Raw genomic sequence first — 19,097 nt, 5'->3', positions numbered from 1 at the left:
TGCCAATTACAGCAGGTAAAGCTGGAGCTCAAGGTGGGGCTGCCGGTTGTCCTGGTCAGTCAGCTCGCGAGGGGTTGCGGCTGGGTTTCAAGTCCACGCGTCCAGATCTCTTGGGCTATTTGTTGCCTTAGGTTCTCTCCGCTCCCTCTAGCGCTGACCTCTGAAAGTGGAAGGCGATGGCCTCTAGCAGAGGGTGCTGCCAAGGAAATGGGATGTGTGGATGGTTTCAGTCAAGGCCCTCTCTGCCCTTGGTGGGGGTGGGGACAGGGAAGACTGCAAGCGGAGTTAGCCAGAGTGAGGAGCTCCCCTATTCTAAATACTGGGGGAAGGGTGTTCCTCATTCCTAGGCACGCCCTCCTTCCAATCCCCAGACCGTCCTTAGTTTCTCACTCCTTAGCAGAAAAACAAAACAAACAAACAAAAAACCCCCAAAAACCCTAAGGTTGGGAGAAGGGGGTCCCATCGCACTTCAGCCTCCACATCTGTAGCCTTCCCCTGGCTAGTCAAGCCAGCTGTGCAAACTCTAGGTCCGAGAAGGGAAATCAAACACCTTTCTCAACCAATCCCCCTTTTAGTAACAAAGGGAAGCCACCCCCTACCCAATCTAGTCCAGACGTCTTAGGGAAGGGACACTAGCCCAGGTCCCCAGCATCTACCCGTGGAACACACACTGAAGCTTAAGAGAGGGAGGCTAGGGCTTGGGGACCCCCTGGAACTCTGTTCTTCAGGCAGCTCCCCTCCTCCCCACTAATAGGTATTTCCTGTTTATGAGGCAGCTAGGGCTGGGCTTTGGGGAAGGGATGGAGGAGTTCTTCCCTTCTCAGGGCTGGGTTGGGGAGTCCTTGAGGACTGCCTGAAGGTTGGGCGGCTTCTCCCTCTGGAAGGGTGTTTCTTACGTAGACTGTCCAGGATGCCCCACCCCCCACCCGCGTCGTGGCCTCTGCCCCTACGGGTAGGGGGCACTGGAGGAGTCGGCTTCCTGTTCTCCACCTCCAAAACCCTCAACCAACACAGAGCTGTTTCCAGGGGGCGGAGGATGGGGGTGGGTGCGTAGAAGGCTCCAGGACTGGAAGGAGAAAGTGGGGGATGGGAAGTGTATCAACGGGTGCGTCAGAGCCTGCTAGAGGAAAGGATGGCCTTCGTAGTCCCCCCCCTCATTCAAACCTAGTGGTCATTCCACAGCCCCTGTCCCCTTGCAAAAAGCAGACCTCAGGCCCTTAGGCGGGGGAGGGCGGGGACCCTACTTAATTAACCCTTTTAGCTTTAGTCCCAACTGGTTCAGCCGGCAAGGTCTGGTTAATTTAAGTGGCGCGGTGGAGGGGAGCTGAGTCTAGGGGTTGCTCTGAGAATTAGGACAGAGTTCCTTTTCCCACCCAGCTGCGGGTGGAGCGCCTAACGCAGGGCCCGCAGACTGAGGCTGACTGAAGCTATGGTCTCGGCGGAGAGCACAGGCAGGGGTCAGTGCCCCATCCCTCCCGGGGGTGGAGAGAGGTCTACACCTCACTGCCCACCCAGGCTCCGCCTCCCCCAAGCCCCGCTCCCGCTCAGCCCAGCTCCCAACCCCGCGCACCCGGAGGACGGACGCCTAGCGTGAGGCTTCGTCTCCTCCCGCTCCCCTGCGCCCGCCCTCGCCGGGGTCTCTGCCTCCGTCTCGTTTTTTAAGAGCTGCGTCACATGCATGCCGTTCCCGGGAACGCTCCCTGCCCCTCGCCGCGCGGCGCACGCACGTCGTCGTTCGCGGCGCGCTCGCCCGGGTCACTTTGACACGGTTCTCCCCTCCCACTAGCAGGACAATTAGCATATTAATAAAGCCCGGCCCAGCCCGACTAGGGCCGGGGAGCCGGCGCCGGCGAGAGCGAGAGGCCGCGCGAGCGGGAGCGAGCGCGAGGGCGGCGACGGCGAGGGCGGCGGGAGCGCACAGACACGCACACGCGCACACACGGACACACACTCCGGGGACGCACACCCGCGCGTACACACGCAGAGGCAGCTCGCCTTCCTGCCTGGCTTCCTTCCTGTCTGCTCCGCGCCTGACAGGCCCCTCGCTGCAGGCAGGGGCCGCCCGCACCGGGCAGAGGCCGGGCCGGGCCGGCGGCGAGGGCATCGGGGGCCGCGGTTGGCGGCAGCGGCTCATGCCCGGCCTGTCCCTGCGAGGGGCGGGCACCGTGACTCGGCTGGGCCCCCAGCGGCGGGCGATGTGAAGATGTCAGTGGGCTGTGCCTGTCCTGGTGAGTGGGTCTTGCGGCCGCCTGGCCCCTCCCTCCCTCCCTGTCGGCTCCCTCACCCCTGGTTTGGTTGTAATTTGTATGTGGGGGGGGGGTGTCGAAGGCATGGTGGGGTCGGGGACTATATAGAGTTAGCGGGGCCTCAGTCGAGGGAGGATTTTCTCTTCTGTTATAAATGCGCAGCAGCCCAGAGGCACGGGGAGGGGTGCCGAGGATGGCTTGTATTTTTTTTTTGAGGGGGGGAAGGCTAACTGGGGAGGGATGGGGGACTAAAATTCCCAGAATTCCAGGGTGTTAGCCAATCAGAAGTGACTTTGGACTTTTGACCCCCCCCTCAGGTCATGGTAGAGTTGTGATTGGCTGGTTTGGGTTTCCCCCCCTTCCCTGCTTCTTATTGCCTCTTACATATTTTGTGACATTACCCCCCTCGGGCTGTTTCTGAGGGTGCTGTTTGGGGGAGGAGTTGATCGGGGCCTATCTTGCCCCCCTCTAACTTTTCCTGTCGGTTGCCAGGGAAGGTTGGCCCTCCTAAGGGACAGAAAGCACTCCTAGGGGGTGTCAGATAATTGGGCCCTTGGGTCAGCTATCTCCCTTCGTGGGAGGGGAAATGTATCAGTTCCAAGTTGGCTATGAAGTAAGAGTGGTTTGCCGAGTTGCGTTAGGGGGAGCAAGGCTTGACCCCCGAAGTGAAAACTTGAGGACCCAATTTCAAATCACAACCTTCCCCCAAGCACAGCAGATCTTGCCAGGCGATACCTGTGTTTGAGTTTTTTCTTCTCATAGGGTCGGGGTGTAGGCTCTACAGGTGCTAGGAGGAAACAGTAGAGCCATGTGACTGGAGAGGTAGGCTAAAGAGGGTCCCAGAATATAGTCTGTCCCCTTCCTTATAACTGCATTCTCAATTGGCCTTCTCTAGGAAGTCAGTGCTCAGTGTCCTGGGTCTAGCCTGGTCTGGATTCTTTGCCCCTCTAGACATCTTGTATTCTGAGAAGCCTATACTTCATAACCAGGACCACCCTCCCCACAACACTCACAAAACACACGCTCCCTCAGGGGAAGCTGCCAGTGCTGAAGCTTCCTTGGAAGTCATGTGACCCTAGCCAAGTTGGACTGGGTTGGGCATACACTTCAGGTGCCTGCTGAGGCTGACATTTTAGGGCATAGGGTCCAGGAGGGGGCTAGGGGAGCCTGAGGATCCTGGGATACCTAGGTGTGGGGACCCCTGGCTCCTGCTGCAGAGGGTGGAGAAGAGCTTGCCAGGCTGGAATCCTGCCTAGCCTCATATCTGGCCCACCAATTTGAGGTGTATGTTTGTGTGTGTATTTCTCCTTGCAATTGGCCAACGCTAGAGAAGGTAGTTCATGCTCTCAGCCCACCCTTGGGTTCTTTTCCTCCAGCATCATGCTTGAGAGCCCAAAGTAAGGTAAGGCTCAAAACAAGCTAGCGGCTGAAACCTGTAATTCCCCCATCCCACCCCCCCCCAACAGGGTTTCTCTGTGTAACAGACCTGGCTGTCCTGGAACTCGCTCTATAGACTGGGGGTTACAGAGCTCGAACTCAGAGATCCACCTGACTCTGCCTCCTGAGTGCTGGGACTATGGTGTGTCCTACCACCTCCTGGCTTAGTTCCCGCAGATAGTAGCTAGGGGTTGTATATGGAGAGGTTGTCAGCCTGGGGGAGGATGGGAGATTGGTTCTGGAATTGGGGCCAAGTACCTGTGTCAGTGGGAGGAACCTGTTCCCCTCAGAGTCACTGTGCGGAGCATGGAGACAGGAAGAGGATCCTTGCCCAGGGATGCTTGTGTACATTTTCAGTCAGTTATGTCTGGTAGCTGGGTGAGAGAGAAGGAGCAAAAGATGGCCAAGGGGAGAGAGTCTTTTTCTTGATTGTGAAGAAGTCTGATGGACTGATGTCCCAGCGAGTGGATGGACAGGAGACTTCAAAGAGGAGAACCCTGTGGGAGGGGCTTAGAGAGAGGACTTGAGGTGGAGAGTGGTAGGAGTTGGGCTAAGAGGGGACGAGGCTTGCATGTTGCGGGGGCGGGGGGGGGGGAAGCATCATTCAACCGAGGGCATTCTGACTGCATCTAGCCGCTCAGGCCTGAGGACCACCATCACCCTGAGCAGCCCCGGGGCCTAGGCGCCCTGGCAGGCTGCCTGCCTGCCTGAGTCTCTCCTTTGTGCTCTGCTGTCTCTGGGCTCCTCCTCCCCCAGCCAGCCAGAGACAGCACATGCCCCACACATGTGACTGAGGGAGCCAGAGCACACACAGCCACACAGAGGCACATGCGGAAACACCACAGGATACACATGTACATGCCTCTCCATCTCTCCTGGTGCTTCTGGGGTGGAGAACATCTTGGGGCTAAAGGACCAGAAACAGGAACAAGCCTTGCTGAGGAGCATCTCCCTGGGCAGGATGCTAAGGGGCTAAGGCCTGTCTGGGGCAGCATGTGGCTCAGAAGGGTTAAGGCAGGGAGAAGTAGGGGGAGGGGAGGAGGCAGCAGTGGTGGCGGCTGGGAGCCAGGAGAGGAGGATGGCAGAGCGCCAGGCCAACGGGAGGCCGGGCACAGACAAAGGAATGGGGGCAGGCACACTGGAGGCCTGGGTCAGGGGCCCGGGCAGGGGGCAGTGCTGGTACCTCATACTGTGGGCATGTTTCGCTGAGCCCCCACCTCCAGAAGTATTCATAGGCTTCTCTCCCTCATCACCTTTGTCATCCTTGGCTGCCCCCCACACACCAATTTTTAGGGCCTTGTGACATAGATTGCAGCCTTTGGCTGGACCTTTTCTGCCCTGTGCACTGGGGGAACTGGGTCAGAGCAGGAGTAGACTTGCTACAGAAAAGGAACTAAGAGCCTTTTGAATGATAGGTCAGAGTCTTGGTACATCTTGGTGCTCAAGGTCCCTCACAGAGAGAGCGGAGGCCCCTTGTTGCTCCTGTCTGACTAGATAGTTCTGAGCTCTGGGCTAGGGGCAAAAGCCAAAGCACATACTCCTCCCCCATCCCTATGTGGACAGCCATTTGAAGCCTGGAGGGGGAAGGGTCTAGACTAGGAATGGCTGCCTCTCTCCAGGACTGGGTTTCTATCAAGTGGAGTTAAATGTCCAGGTTCCTAGCCTATGGCTCTGGTTCTGATGAAATGTGTGTGTTTGACCCCCTGTAAGAATGTCCATGTGTGTATGTCTGTGTGCTTGTGCTCATACTTCAGGTAATGCCCATGAACACGCTTTGAAAAGTTTAGACTTTTTGTTGAGGCTGTTTTTTAATTCCTTGACCCTTCTTCCTGCCTCTACCTATGGGTGTGCTTGTTCCACTAGGCCAATATGCCCCATGTATGTATTTATTTATTTTAACACACGGTCTCACTATGTAGTCATGTGTGACCTGGAACTTGTTATTTAGACCAGGCTGTCCTTGAACTCACAGACATCTGCTACCTTTGCCTCCAAGAGCTAGGATTAAAGGTTTATGCCACCACATCCATGACATGTATTAATTTTTGAAGTAGTCTCCATGTGGCTGAGACTGGCCATGGAGCTTGTATATATTCCAGGCTGTCCTCAAACTCATTGAAATCCTTCCTCAGCTTCCCCAGTTCTGGGATTACAGTCTTGTTCCGCTCTGTTCTGATCACTTTGGAGAGTTTAAAGGCGCTAATGACAGGCATTGTTCTGTTGGTGGGTATCTAAATTTCAAAGCCAAAAGAAATGTCTCCTATCCTCATGGTAGGCCGTGTACTGCAGGTTCAGGATAAAAGACCAGGATTTCAGTGTTTGAGAGCTGGGGTGTTGCAGATGAGCGTGGTGTGATAGAGAAAGGGGTTCGTGTTCCAGGGAAGGTGAGCTATGGAGAGAGTTGCTGCTTAACATTGACCAGGACATCCATGTTACAGTGTGTTCCCATTTAGCAGTTTTGGTGTGTATGTTGGGGTCAGGGTCCATGCCTGGTCCTCGCCCCCCTATCTATGGACGTCAGGGTCTAACTCAGACTTTGTATTTGTCCAGGCTATGAGTGTATTTAGGGTTTAAAGAGTGTGTACCAGATACTGATTTATGTGAAAGTCAGGGGTGTAATTTACATGTGGAGCGTGTTTACAGAGCCAGGTGCAGTCTTATCATTTTCTTGCTTCTGTGTGTCCGTCCATGAAAACCCTGGCCTTGGATTGTTGTGAATGTAGTTGGGGAAGGAGTCCAACTGCCGAGAATGAAAGTAGGTGCTCCTTCCTCTAGTGTGTGCCTGCGCGTGTGTTTCCTTTTCCTGTCAGTAGTAGGGCCCAGACTAGCACCGAAGTTTCACAAGTATCCCTTCCCCTAGGAAAGCCCTTTTCAGATAACACAAGCCCTTCCCCACCAACCTTTATTAAGACCTGGGGTAGTGGGCAGGATTCATCGCCCCTTTCAAGGACCCCTGGATAGGCAAATTGGCCATCCTTACCCTGACAACGCCCCAACGCCGCTTTTCCTAGCATCCACGTGGCTTCAGGGGTGGTGTCCCGGAAGGGTGTTCTCTAAAGGGGGATCTAATCCAGAGCTTGGAACTTGGCTGGGTTTGGGGTAGGGAAGCCTGGACTGTCCGTTTCTCTCTAGTATTTACAAGCTGAACTCAGAATGTGGGTCCGTCAAAAGTCTCTCTCCCCCCCTCCCCCTCAGCTTCCTCCCACCTAGCCGCTTAGGGATTTCTCCAGAGAGCCCGGCTCAGGCCGGCCTTTAACCTGAGAGGTCTGTGGGAGGTTTGGCTGGCTGGCTGAAGATATTGGGAGTCTGCAAAGGCCAGCACCGCCCTTCACCCCAGCATGTGGCTCTGGAGGGTGCGTTTCGTTGCTGGCCCTCCCTAGGCCTCCTCTCGGTCCTGGTCTCCCCTGGCCCAATCCGTTCAGTCCCCAGTCTCCAGGTCTCAATCTCTTTTGTTTTTCTCAGCAGTCCCTCCTCGCTCCCTCCCTCCGTTCTTCCTCCTCGCTGGCGGGGAGGGGGCGGGGCCGGCGGGGCAGCTCCACCCTCCGCCCGCCCTGGGGCCTCCTTCGGCGAGAGACTCGGAGAGCGAGCGGGGAGGAGAGGGAGGGAGGAGGGAGGAGGGAGAGAAAGGGAGAAAGGAAGGAGCAGGCGGGCGCTGCGTGTGTCTGAGTGTGCCAGTGTGAGTGAGTGTGAGTGCCGGGCCCTGCCTCTCCCGCCTCCCCAGCAGAGGGGCCCGGTGGCCTAGGGAGGGCGGGCGGGCTGCTTGGAGGCAGAGGCAGCGAGAGGCGGCGGCGGGCAGAGCCGAGGAGGAGGAGGAGAGAGGAAAGAGCCGAGCAGCCATTGTTGAGGGAAACCTTGCAAACAAAGAAGGCTCCGGACTCCCCGCGGCCCCCCGCCCCCCAGGCCGGCCCCCAGGCCCCCAGCCCCCGGCCCAGTGGCCATTGTAACTTTCCCCCCTGGTTGTGGACGCCGCGGGGCGGACAGAGGCTGTGCATGCGAGTCTTTGTGCGGTCTGCGGAGTGGAGCTCCCAGCCAGACCGGCCTGTCCCACTCGGGACATGAGCTGCTGAAGTTGACTCCACCTAAGTCCTCACCCTTGCCAGGGTCCCCGAGGGCTTCCAGGCGCTCCCCGCACCTTCCCCGACCCCCTCAGTTCTCCCAGGTAAGTCTGGGCGCCTTGAAAGCTTGTTGGGGTGGGCAAAAGGCCCTCTGTCTAGCCCAGGCCTGGTATGCTGGCTGGGGGGAGAAGTGCCCCGACTCCCAGCGTGTGGGCTGCAAGCGTGCTGACCTATGGTCAGTCCCAAAGGGAGGAGGCCTGCCCTCAGGTCAGTCTGGTTACCATGGAAATGCCCAGCTGGAGATACCTTCTCAGCCTCGGGACGGTGCTTCCAACCTGAGCAAACTTTGCTAGTTCTGAGCTCTTCTTTTCAACCCGCTTCCTTAGAGCTTTCAGAGTGTTGAGGGGCAGGTGTTGACTCGAGCTGGGTGACACGTTTCCTTTACTCCCACCCCCACCTTGGTCCCTGTATTCCTGACAGATGGCCAGGGTGATGTCCCTCCCCTTCGCACTCCCAGCCCCTTGTGCTGGCGCTACTGGGAGTTGCTATGACTCTCGGAGAGATGCTGAATTTGTTTGCGTCAGTCCGTTCACTTGAGATGGAGAGGCCCCAGAGTTTGGGCTTTAGCCCCCCACAACTTTTAGACTAGTCCCAAACAATACCCGTGAGGAACTCAGCTGTCTTGCTTTTCTTCTCTTCAAGTTCTTGAACTGATAAATTTCTACAGGAGGCCCAGAAATTCTGTGGGGCAGAGGTAGCTCGGCTTTTTAGGCAAAGAGGGGATGAGGGCCAATTCTGAGAAGCAGACTCTCGGATTCATTGCCTAGGGCTGACCTTTGGTGGGCTACATTAGTTCCAACTTTCTGTGTGGCTTCATTCTGCTTGTCTGTGGAGTGGAGAGTGCTGCTGGATAAAGGCTGTCATTTCCTGAAGCACGGCTTTAGTCCAGGACAGTGTGTGAAAGCTATGTGTGGTGTGCCTGGCCCTGCGAGAGCTCCTGCCTAAGATGAGGGCCTTTTGTGGACACCCTGACACTGCCTGGGGCGCTGGGGCTGCTGGGTTCCAGCCCTCGGTAGGCGTGTTGAGGCAGCTGAAGGTGGAAGCCTGCTAGGCAGGATGAGGCACCCGATTGCAGGCACACACAAGCTGACTCTTGGCACCTTTAGAGACTAGTCTGGGCCCCTCTGGGGACACCTCCCCCCATGCCCAATGTAATATGGAGCCGCTGGGGAGAAAATTAAATAGCACAAGTTGGCACAGGGTCTTCTTTTGTCTCTTCCCCCCAGGAGCAAAACAAATTTTATGTTTAAATTAGGGGACAGGCTCAGATATGGCCAGTACAGGTAGTCTTCCAACTGCAATCAAGTTTTAGGGGCCAAGAAAGTGGAAACGGGGCCAGAGTCTTTGAGACCATGCCTCAGTTTCCCCTCTTTTCTGGTGGGGAGGGAAAGAATGGAGTTGCCTGGGTAACTGGCTCCTATCCAAGCATGAATTTAACTGTGGTAGTTTTAAACTAGGGCCCAAGAAAGTACACGTGCTGCTTCAAAGTAGTGGAGGAGAGGGCACCCCTGCAGTGCCCTATGTGCAGCAGGGACCCCTTTCTAGTTAGTGTTTGCCTCCTAGACTGAGCCCCTGGAATGGAGGAGCTTTACCAGGCTCCTGTGTAGTAGAGAGGTCCCTCTGTTTCCCTCCCACCTCAAGGCTCCAAAAGGGCTAGACTTGGAGTTTCTGGTCTGGAAACAATGCTCTACCCATTGTGGGTGTGGGTCTAGGGGCTGGGCTGATAAGGGAGTGGCTGTTGGTGGGGGAGGCTAAAGGCTCTACTGTTTATCTGGTGGGCCGCACCCAACAGGCACACCAGCCCCCCTTATCTTTCTATCCCTTGCCCTCCTGAGACCCTGCAGGATCGAGGAAGATCTGAGGAATCTCTAGTCCCTCTATCTTTCCCCACCTTGGTCACCAGAGCACATATTAAAGGGGTCACGGGGTAGGAATAGAGTAGGGTATGGGGATTAGGACATCTAGGTTCAGATCCTGGCTTTGCTGGTCACTAATGGTGTATTCTAGGCAAGTCCCTTCCTCAGTTGCCACATCTTAAAAATGGGAATGTTATTGTCAATCCTGCTGCCTCACAAAGTTGAACGAAACAATGCAGATAAAAAGAAGGTTTGTGGCAGGCAGTGGTAACGCACGACTTTAATCCCAGCACTCGGGAGGCAGAGGCAGGCGGATCTCTGAGTTCGAGGCCAGCCTGGTCTACAGAGCGAGTTCCAGGACAGGCTCCACAGCTATTGGGAAACCCTGTCTCCAAAAAAAAAAAAAAAAAAAAACCAAAAACAAAAAAGGAGGTGTTTGACCTTTTTTTCTGTGTACTGGCATTTTTTTCCTTGCTTCAGTTCATCCATCATTCAGTCTCAGTCAAAAAAGACAGGATCTTGAGTACGAACTGAGATTAGGACTCAATTCTGTACCCTACTTGCTTGTTCTTTTTCTCTCTCTCCCTCCCTTCTTTCCTTGTTTTATTGTATTTTTAATTATGGGGAAGGGGACAGAGGAAGGGGCACACAATTCCAGGTACTCACAGAAGCCAGAGGAGGGTGCCATGTCCCTGGGAGCTAGGGTTACTGGAAGTTGTGAGTAGCTCTATGTGCTGGGAACTGAACTCAGGTCCTCTGGAGGAGCCTGAGCCAGCTCTCCAGCCCCACTCCCAGTTTCTTAATTAAATAAGATGGGAGCTAGATTTTGAAGAGGTGATCGGTGGTCCTTAGAGAGTCCCCTCTAGGTCACCAGACTCCAGAAGACTAACCTTAATCTACACGGTCTAGCAGGCTACCAGGGAAACTACCAAGAAGCTTAGGGGAGCTGTGTCATTCTCTCTGTTAGGTTGTTCCTCAAAGTCATTCAAGCTGTACTCACCGAAGGAGCCCCCGAACGGCAACGCCTTCCCTCCCTTTCATCCCGGCACCATGCTGGATCGGGATGTGGGGTGAGTTGCATTCCTACTTCTAATACTCATTAGATGCTAACCTGCCTAGAAAGGAAAGGGACGGTCCTCTCCCCTCCTCCAGTAATTTCTGTCTTCCACCTTGATTCTCCTTCTCTTCTCTTACACAGCCCAACTCCCATGTACCCGCCCACATACCTGGAGCCTGGGATAGGGTAAGTGGATTCCAGCCAATAGGGAAACTTTCCTTTGCATGGATCTAAGCAGAAGTGGGGTAGATAGGACGGTTCTGATCCTGACCTCACTTCTTTACTTCCCCAGGAGGCATACACCATATGGTAACCAAACCGACTATAGAATATTTGAGCTTAACAAACGGCTACAGAACTGGACAGAGGTATGGCCGAGAAAACAGAGATCAGGATGGGGCGGTCCAAGTGAGCACCCCCGTGGAATGTTTCATTGCACACTGACACTCATTTCTGTGTTCTGTAGGAGTGTGACAATCTCTGGTGGGACGCTTTCACGACTGAGTTCTTTGAGGATGATGCCATGTTGACCATCACTTTCTGCCTGGAGGATGGACCAAAGAGATACAGTGAGTGGCTTCTGTGAGACTATTACACTCTCTCTGTACTTTGTGAGCCTAGAAGTCATTTATTTATTTGTTTATTTATTTATTTATTTATTTAGTGTACAGTGTTCTGTCTGTGTGTATGCCTGAAGGCCAGAAGAGGGCACCAGATCTCATTACAGATGGTTGTGAGCCACCATGTGGTTGCTGGGAATTGAACTCAGGACCTTTGGAAGAGCAGGCAGTGCTCTTAACCACTGAGCCATCTCTCCAGCCCCGAGTCTAGAAGTCTTAAGAGGTCTGTGTTGGTCCTTTTTGAAGTACCTTTGTCCTGAACAACTTGTCCTGTTTTACAGCCATCGGCCGGACCCTGATCCCACGCTACTTCCGCAGCATTTTTGAGGGGGGTGCTACAGAGCTGTATTATGTACTTAAGCACCCCAAGGAAGCATTCCACAGCAACTTTGTGTCCCTCGACTGTGACCAGGGCAGCATGGTGACCCAGCACGGCAAACCCATGTTCACCCAGGTCAGCAGACCAACAGGATATGGAACACCAAGGGCACCTGGCTTTGATTTCCTCTTTCCCAACATGTACTACAGCTGTTCCCCGAGGAGGCATAATGGGAATTGGCCAAATGAGAAGGGAGGGCAGGCGTAGCACTCAGCAGATATTTATTTGGTTTATTCATGTCAGTTTTCTGGGCCCCGAGGTATTCGGTGAACGAGAGCCTGCCCTCATAGAGCTTGTAGCTGATGGGTTTTTCTCTGGCTACTTGGGAAAAGGACGAGGATCTGTTAAGCTTTCCTACTGTGTGTGTGTAAGTATATGTGAGTGTGTAAAGGCCAGGTATGACAGGTATATGGGGAGGGGGCATGCTACAACAGTTATGCACCCAGATATTTGCACAGGTAGCAGAGGTATACGCAGGGGGAAGAGTCGTGAGTCGAGGGGAGAACTGTAGTAGGCACGTTTTTGTGTATGTGGGGAAGGGGCAGGGTTTTGACGAGACTATCCCCAGGTGTGTGTGGAGGGCCGGTTGTACCTGGAGTTCATGTTTGACGACATGATGCGGATAAAGACATGGCACTTCAGTATCCGGCAGCACCGAGAACTCATCCCCAGGAGCATTCTGGCCATGCACGTGAGTTGTGAGCAGGACCTGAGATGCGGGAAAGGCTAGCAGCGGTGGGGCTAAGCAGACTGCCATCTCCTGCCTGAACTTAGAGAGGGGAGATGGGTTTTATACTAGCCCCTTTCTCTCAATATGTCACATGCTCAGGTGAGAAGATGAAACCAGACGTCAGTATTCTTTCTCTCTCTCCAGGCCCAGGACCCCCAGATGCTGGATCAACTCTCCAAAAACATTACCCGGTGTGGGCTATCCAATTCCACTCTCAACTACCTCCGAGTGAGTCTCTGATCACCCCAGTTTTGCCTTAAACTCCTTGTTTGAGCTGTATGTCTCTCCCCTAACAATCTAACTCACCTTCTGGTCTACCCCCAGCTCTGTGTGATACTCGAGCCCATGCAGGAACTCATGTCCCGCCACAAGACCTACAGCCTCAGTCCCCGAGACTGCCTGAAGACCTGCCTTTTCCAGAAGTGGCAGCGCATGGTAGCACCTCCTGGTGAGAGCCTTGTCCCTGCCCTCTCCAGGCTCTGACAGCATACCCTGAGACTTGAAGTTCCCTCAGCTGTTTCTTACTCCTGGGACTACAAGACTGAGGGCAGGGTAGATGCGGGCTCCTGAGAAAGGGGAATGGAGAAAGGGGTCCAGGGCCCTTTCCCACCTGAGTCTTCTTTCCCTGGCACAGCGGAGCCTGCACGGCAGCAGCCCAGCAAACGGAGGAAACGGAAGATGTCAGGAGGTAGCACCATGAGCTCGGGGGGTGGCAACACCAACAACAGCAACAGCAAGAAGAAGAGCCCAGCCAGCACCTTCGCTCTCTCCAGCCAGGTACCTGTAAGCATCTCGGCTTTCTTCTCTTCTGGGCTGCCCCACTGCTCATCCCTGACCCCTGTCTGACCTGAGCTGACTAGCAGGTGTAGAAGCAAAGACAGTTTCCCCATGTACTCACTCACTCTAGAGCCAGCATGATCTGACTCCTTTTACTGATAGGAGAACCCTTGTCAGGCACATCCATGCATGGTTGTGATCACACAAACTCAGCCATAGGTACATAGAGCATGGGACAGGATCAGCCGTGAGACTATACAGGCGTTCAGAGCAGACAGCATGAGGCACACACCATCAGAATACACTCACTGATGGAAGGGATGTGCAGGCTCGAATGTTGCATATGTAGAATACATGCACATTTGTACACTCCCTCGTATTTTTGATCTGTAAGCTCTCTTAAAATATGGACAGAAGTTTAGGGAGCCCCTAAAACCAGAGGGAGATGGATGAGGGAGCTAGGGAGTAAAATGGTATTTCTTTCCAGAATCCAGTGGGTAGGGGCTAAAAGCTGTGATGCTTTGGCATCCTTTACTAGAAAGGATTCCAGGAGCGGAGGGTGTCTAGAGTTGGGGTTTTAAACTTGGGTATGAAGAGGGGGCGGGGTATCGAGCTAGGGAGGGTATGGGGCTTTGGGGATAGCGACTGCCCTGGGTCGGGCGAGCCCCTGCCCCGATTATGTTTGGGGACCTCCGCCACTCTCAGGATGTGATGGTGGTGGGGGAGCCCACCCTGATGGGCGGGGAGTTCGGGGACGAGGACGAGAGGCTCATCACTCGGCTGGAGAACACCCAGTTTGACGCGGCCAACGGCATTGACGACGAGGACAGCTTTAACAACTCCCCTGCACTGGGCGCCAACAGCCCCTGGAACAGCAAGCCTCCATCCAGCCAAGAAAGCAAATCGGAGAATCCCACGTCACAGGCCTCCCAGTAAAGGCCCTGCCATGGCCACCCAGTGCTCTCTGCCTGCCCCACCCCTCACAGCCCCAGGGAGCAGAAGACAATAAGAGACTGAGCATCTGAAATGGGCAACCTCCATCCACCCACTTCAGGGAGGAACTGGACTCACTGGGGGCAGGTGCCAAGATTTGTCCCCCAGTTGCCCTGGGCTGGGCCTGGCCCCTGCAGAGCCTTTTGGGGGAAGGGGGTACTCATGTGGATGCCTATGTGGACCCTGGGCCTCTGAGAAATGTCCTGATCCACCTCTCCCCAGGGCATTTGCCCCCATTCTCACCCCAGGTTCTGGGTGTCCCAGCTTCCTGATTTATCCCTCTGAGCCTGGGGTTTATACCCACAGCCCTTAGGGGCTTAAACTTAAGGGGCTTGGTTGAATGCCTTTCCCCTAGGCGGCTGTTAACGGGGTAAAATTCTGGGCTCCTCCCTTTTGCCACTTACCCAGCTCCAAGTTTTTAAAAAAAATAATATTATTAAAAATGTAAATTAAAAAAAAGTCACTCCTGTTCCCCTATTCCCCTGTTGAAAATCCAGCTACCTCCCTCCGTCTGGCAGATGGAGGGCCTAGGGCCCAGGTGGGGTGAGAGTTGGGGCAGGGGGTGTGTGTGCCATTTTATACAGTTGGAGAAGCTTCAGACCAAGGAGACTCTTTGCCATCCATCTCTCTTCTTTCCTTCTGGGGTGACTGGAGTTGGGGGCCGCATGCCATCGCTTGGGGGTGGCATCATTGATGACCATATCTTCTGGCAACCCCCTGTTGTCTGTCTCCCCAGCCTCCAGGGCTCTAGCCTGGCCTCATCGTGCCCGTGAGGCCCTCCAGCCTCCCCTTCTTCCGTGGTGTGTATTTTTACAGTCCTCCACTAGAGCAGCTGTCCTGGATGGGTGGGGAGCTCACTCCTCAGGGAGCAGGGAGGGAAGGGAGCTGCTTTGCTTGTCACTGTTTTTGTCTCAGTGTCAGGAAGAGGATGAGAGGACATTACCCACTTTACTCTTCTCCCAGCCCCTCAAACCGTGTACTTAGTCCTAACCTCTCTCTCACAGAGGAAAAAGGAGCCCCGAGACTGTTCTGCGTAAGCCCACCAGGGAGAAGGCCTCTGTCCTCCCCCAAGCTGAGGTAAACATTCCTGTCCCTGTGTCCCCTCCCTCATAGAAGAGAGGAGGGGGCAGCCAATATCCTCAGCTCCCTTTCATAGTTGAGCATGTGCTTCAGGGTGAGGAGAGGACAGACGCAGGGGTCTGTGGCTCATGGCTCTGCTGCCTTTTCCCGTGGCCAGTCTCAGAGTGTATGGGTGCCTCCTCTCCCCATTCTCCCTTTTGGATTATGGGGTCCCTTGTGCCCTGCTTCCTCCATGCCAGCCACTTTTGGGAGGATGCTGTCAGGAGCCAAAGGAAAGGGTGAGGAAGGTGGATGTCCCATCCCTACTAAAATGATTTTTTCTTCTATTTTTTTCTTTACCTTTTTTTTTTTCTATTTTTGGCCATTTGAGTCATGTATGGTACCAATCAATAAAGAGACTTTTTGGTTTGAGAGTGTCCTGGTTAGTCATTGGTGCAAAGTTTGTCAGGCAAGGTGGCATATGGCTTTAGTCCTAGCACTCAGAGACAAGAGGATCTCTGTGAGTTCAAAATCAGCCTAGTCTATATAGTGAGTTCCAGGCTAGCCAGGGCTATACATTGAGACCTTGTCTCAAACAAAATCTCTCAGTTCAAGACAGGTTTTCTCAGGAATTTCTTTCCTTCCCACATTTTTCTCAGTGAAGTTCTGAGTCATGCCTGTCTTTCACTCCAGGTCCCAGTCTTTCTTCTTAGGTATCCCAGCCTTGCCCCAGTACCTTAGATCATGTCTTTTCTCACAGGCACCCCACTCCCAACCGCTACCCCTTACCTCTAGCTGTTAGGGGGTTCCTGTACTCCTGTACCTGGAGGAGAGTCTTGGATGAAGGTGTTCAGAGGCTTGGGAAGGGGTCCTTGAAGGGAACTTGGCAGTCAGGATGCCTGTGAGGCTCTTAGCTGTTTCTGGGACATCTTAAACCCCCAGCCCAGATGCTCCCCTTGGGACCAAAGGCCCCTGGTGAGGGATTAAGAGAGGAACAGAATTATTTGTCTCCTGCAAACTTTATTAGGGGCACCTAAGTTCTTTCTAGTTAACTACTAACTGCCCCACCATTGACGAGACTGTCAAGATCTGGGAGACCCTAGTGTGGGTTGAAGCTTGGGTCTCAGCACCCATGATGCCCCCTACCTACCCAGTGTCTCATTCATCTTAACGGGAAGCCTCAGACCTTCCCCTACTGAGGTTGATGGATCTTCAATTAACACTGATAGACATGTGCTGTCTCATCTTCCAAGTTACAGGGAGATAACAGAAGGACTAGCTGGCTGCCACACTGCCACTACCCCTGCCACAGTTTACCTGCCTATTGCCGACCTGGAACTGCTCACACATGGACATGGGCACACAGACACAGACATACAGGCTTCACTGGGCCTGACAAGGGCATTGGCTAGCCACTTTTCTCATTCCGAGTACTGTGTTATCCCTGTAGGTGCTCTATGTCTGGTGTAGAGTACACACCTGGCTTCCACTGCCTGAATGTGTGCCAGTGTGTTTCTGCCTACTGCTGCTTGACTGAGGAGGTCATAGGAATGTGTATAAATTTACCCAGCAGTGGTGGTGTGCACGCCTTTAATCCCAGCACTTAGGCAGAGACAGGTGGATCTCTGAGTTTTAGGCTAGCCTGGTCTACAGAGTGAGTTACAGGACAGACTCCAAAGCTACACAGAGAAACCCAGTCTTGAAAAACAAAAAGTGTATGTGTGTGTGTGTGTGTGTGTGTGTGTGAGATAGAGAGAGAGAGAGAGAGAGAGAGCGCGCTGGCCAGGTGGCCAGGTGCAGACAGTACCCTGCTTGGAGAAGGGTGGGCTAAAGAGACAGAGGAACTCTTTGAACTCAGGCAGCAATGGTTAGCAGTTTTCCTCTGAAGCCCCAGAGGTCCTTACCATTGTCCCTCAGCAGCCCCTATGAGGAAGGCCCCTGGTGAAAGCATTTCTGAGGTAAAGGAAAGGAGAGTCCCTCCAAGGCTCTCGTGCCCTATGTTAGAGCCACAAGTGTGACTTAGTCCCAAACTCCAGCCTGTTACTGAAGAACTTGTCTCAGTCCATTCCTGAGAAACCACTACAAACCACGGTGCTCAGCTCCTTTCCCACAGTTCTGGCCTGGAAGCACGGAACCTGAGCTCTAGCCCTTTTCTTCAGACCCCTGCTAGTCTTTCACAACCTGCAGCTCTTAAACTAGTTTGACCTTCACCTGTTCAAAAGCAAGACCAGGGCTGGAAAGTTGGCTCAGTTGCTAAGAACATTTTCTGAGGGGAAAAAAAAAAGCCTGTCAGTGGTGGCACACAACTTTAATCACGGCACTTGGGAGGCAGAGGCAGGCGGATCTCTATGAGTTCGAGGCCAGCCTGGTCTACAAGAGTTAGTTCCAGGACAGGCTCCAAAGCTACAGAGAAACCTTATCAAACTCCAAGAGCTCCAGGCATGTATACAGTGCACATAACGGAAATACAGGCAAACACCTACACACAAACGTTTAAAAAAGGAGACCCCCTAGCCAACCATCCTACACCGTTAATCAGATCTCAAAGCTCCTTTCCCTAAGCAAAAAAGCTGGCCTTGCCAGTCCTTCTATAGCGTATTTAACCAAGTCTGGTTGTATCGTGGAGTTGGTAGCTGTGAGGGTCAGGAACTATCTGGGAGAAGGAGGAGATGAAGAGTCAGAGGAGCTGTGTTCTGGGTCAGGCTGAGGGAAGGGAACCCCAAATGGGACTTTTGACAGCACCCAGGATGCTGAGAGGACTGAATTCATGGCTGCCTCAAAACAGAGTTCCAGCCAGATTTCAAAAATGTGTGGCCTTTGCCCTTGCTAGTCCTGACTCCCAAGAACTCAGTGATACAGTCATCTACTGGCTGTCATTAATGTGGCCATCTTCCCAAGAGGCCCATGGCAGGGGCTCCTCCACTGACTCTGTTATCTTCCTTGAAACCTACAAAGGAAGTGGGTAGGGGATTATCCATTGCATCGCTCAGCCTGGTGTATGCAGGAACTTAGTGAGAATGAAGCTCACCACACCTCCGTGTTCTCCAGCCTAGGAAATGAATGGGCTTTTGAAATGTATATATTTATTTTGAGATGACTCACACATCCTAGAATGGCTGGAAATTATGCAGTTGAGGGTAACCTTGAACTTCTAATCTTCCTGCCTTTACCAAGCAAATGCTGGGATAACGAGTGTGAACCTCCTCCACCCCCAGTTTAAGCCATGCTGGAAACACCGTGAGCTTTCTGCATGCCGGGCTACTTTCCTTGCTCTCACTGCTCCGTTTTTCTTTTCTTTCTTTTTTTTTTTTCTTTTTTGGTTTTTCGAGGCAGGGTTTCTCTGTAGCTTTGGAGCCTGTCCTGGAACTAACTGCAAATAAAGGTGGGTGCCAGCACCCGGGCACCATTTTTCTTTCTTTTTCTTCTTTTTTTTTTCTTTTGAGATAGGGTTACTCTGTAGTTTTGGAGCTTGCCTTGGAAACCATTTTTCTTTTTTAAGATAGGACCTCACTGTATAGCCCTGGCTTGCATAGAACTTAATATGTAAACCAGGCTGGCCTTGATCTTCCTGCCTCTGGTTTCTAGCTACTGTGAGTATAGCTGTGCACCACTGTGTCTGGCTACTTTTATGTCTCTGTTGTGTTTGTATGGGTATGTGGTGTTTGCATGTGTTGTGCACATGTGGATGGAGGTCAGAGGTTGACATCTGGTATGTTCCTCAATTGCTGCCCACCTTTTTTTTTTTTTTTTTTTTTTTTGGCTAGTTACGTTGTTTGTCCTTTTGTGTGTTTTGTTTTGTCTTTTCTTTTCCCCCTCCTGGAACTGAGG

The 19,097-nt window shown here is 53.4% G+C and overlaps 1 protein-coding gene across 3 annotated transcripts; it reads left to right on the top strand.

The window, feature by feature from the left end:
* Positions 1-1,879: 1,879 nt before the first annotated feature.
* Positions 1,880-14,687, top strand: Ldb1 (LIM domain binding 1). Of its 3 annotated transcripts, none has more exons than XM_038332444.2 (11): positions 1,880-2,228; positions 10,622-10,724; positions 10,853-10,897; positions 11,004-11,079; positions 11,178-11,280; positions 11,613-11,785; positions 12,279-12,401; positions 12,585-12,668; positions 12,765-12,888; positions 13,075-13,217; positions 13,923-14,687. In XM_038332444.2, exons 1-11 carry the CDS (start codon positions 2,204-2,206, stop codon positions 14,151-14,153), a joined length of 1,230 nt encoding a protein of 409 aa, XP_038188372.1. In that variant the 5' UTR covers positions 1,880-2,203; the 3' UTR covers positions 14,154-14,687. The 3 variants fall into 3 exon arrangements, with proteins under 3 accessions (XP_038188372.1, XP_038188365.1, XP_038188356.1); XM_038332437.2 differs by having other exon boundaries at positions 1,881-2,228; positions 13,075-13,223; XM_038332428.2 differs by lacking the exon at positions 1,880-2,228 and adding an exon at positions 7,641-7,842 and having other exon boundaries at positions 13,075-13,223.
* Positions 14,688-19,097: the final 4,410 nt, after the last annotated feature.

The sequence above is a fragment of the Arvicola amphibius genome, chromosome 1 (genome assembly GCF_903992535.2).
Source record: "Arvicola amphibius chromosome 1, mArvAmp1.2, whole genome shotgun sequence".
NCBI classification, from domain to species: domain Eukaryota; kingdom Metazoa; phylum Chordata; class Mammalia; order Rodentia; family Cricetidae; genus Arvicola; species Arvicola amphibius.
Note: the sequence above shows the minus strand (reverse complement) of the source record. Positions and strands in the feature narration are given on the sequence as shown.

Excerpts from the sequence above, each read along its gene's own strand:
- Ldb1 (XM_038332437.2), top strand. The coding sequence starts at position 2,204 with ATGTCAGTGGGCTGTGCCTGTCCTG. Across the intron at positions 2,229-10,621 it reads AGTGGGCTGTGCCTGTCCTG|GTTGTTCCTCAAAGTCATTC; the intron begins GTGAGTGGGTCT and ends TCTCTCTGTTAG. Across the intron at positions 12,669-12,764 it reads CCACTCTCAACTACCTCCGA|CTCTGTGTGATACTCGAGCC; the intron begins GTGAGTCTCTGA and ends GTCTACCCCCAG.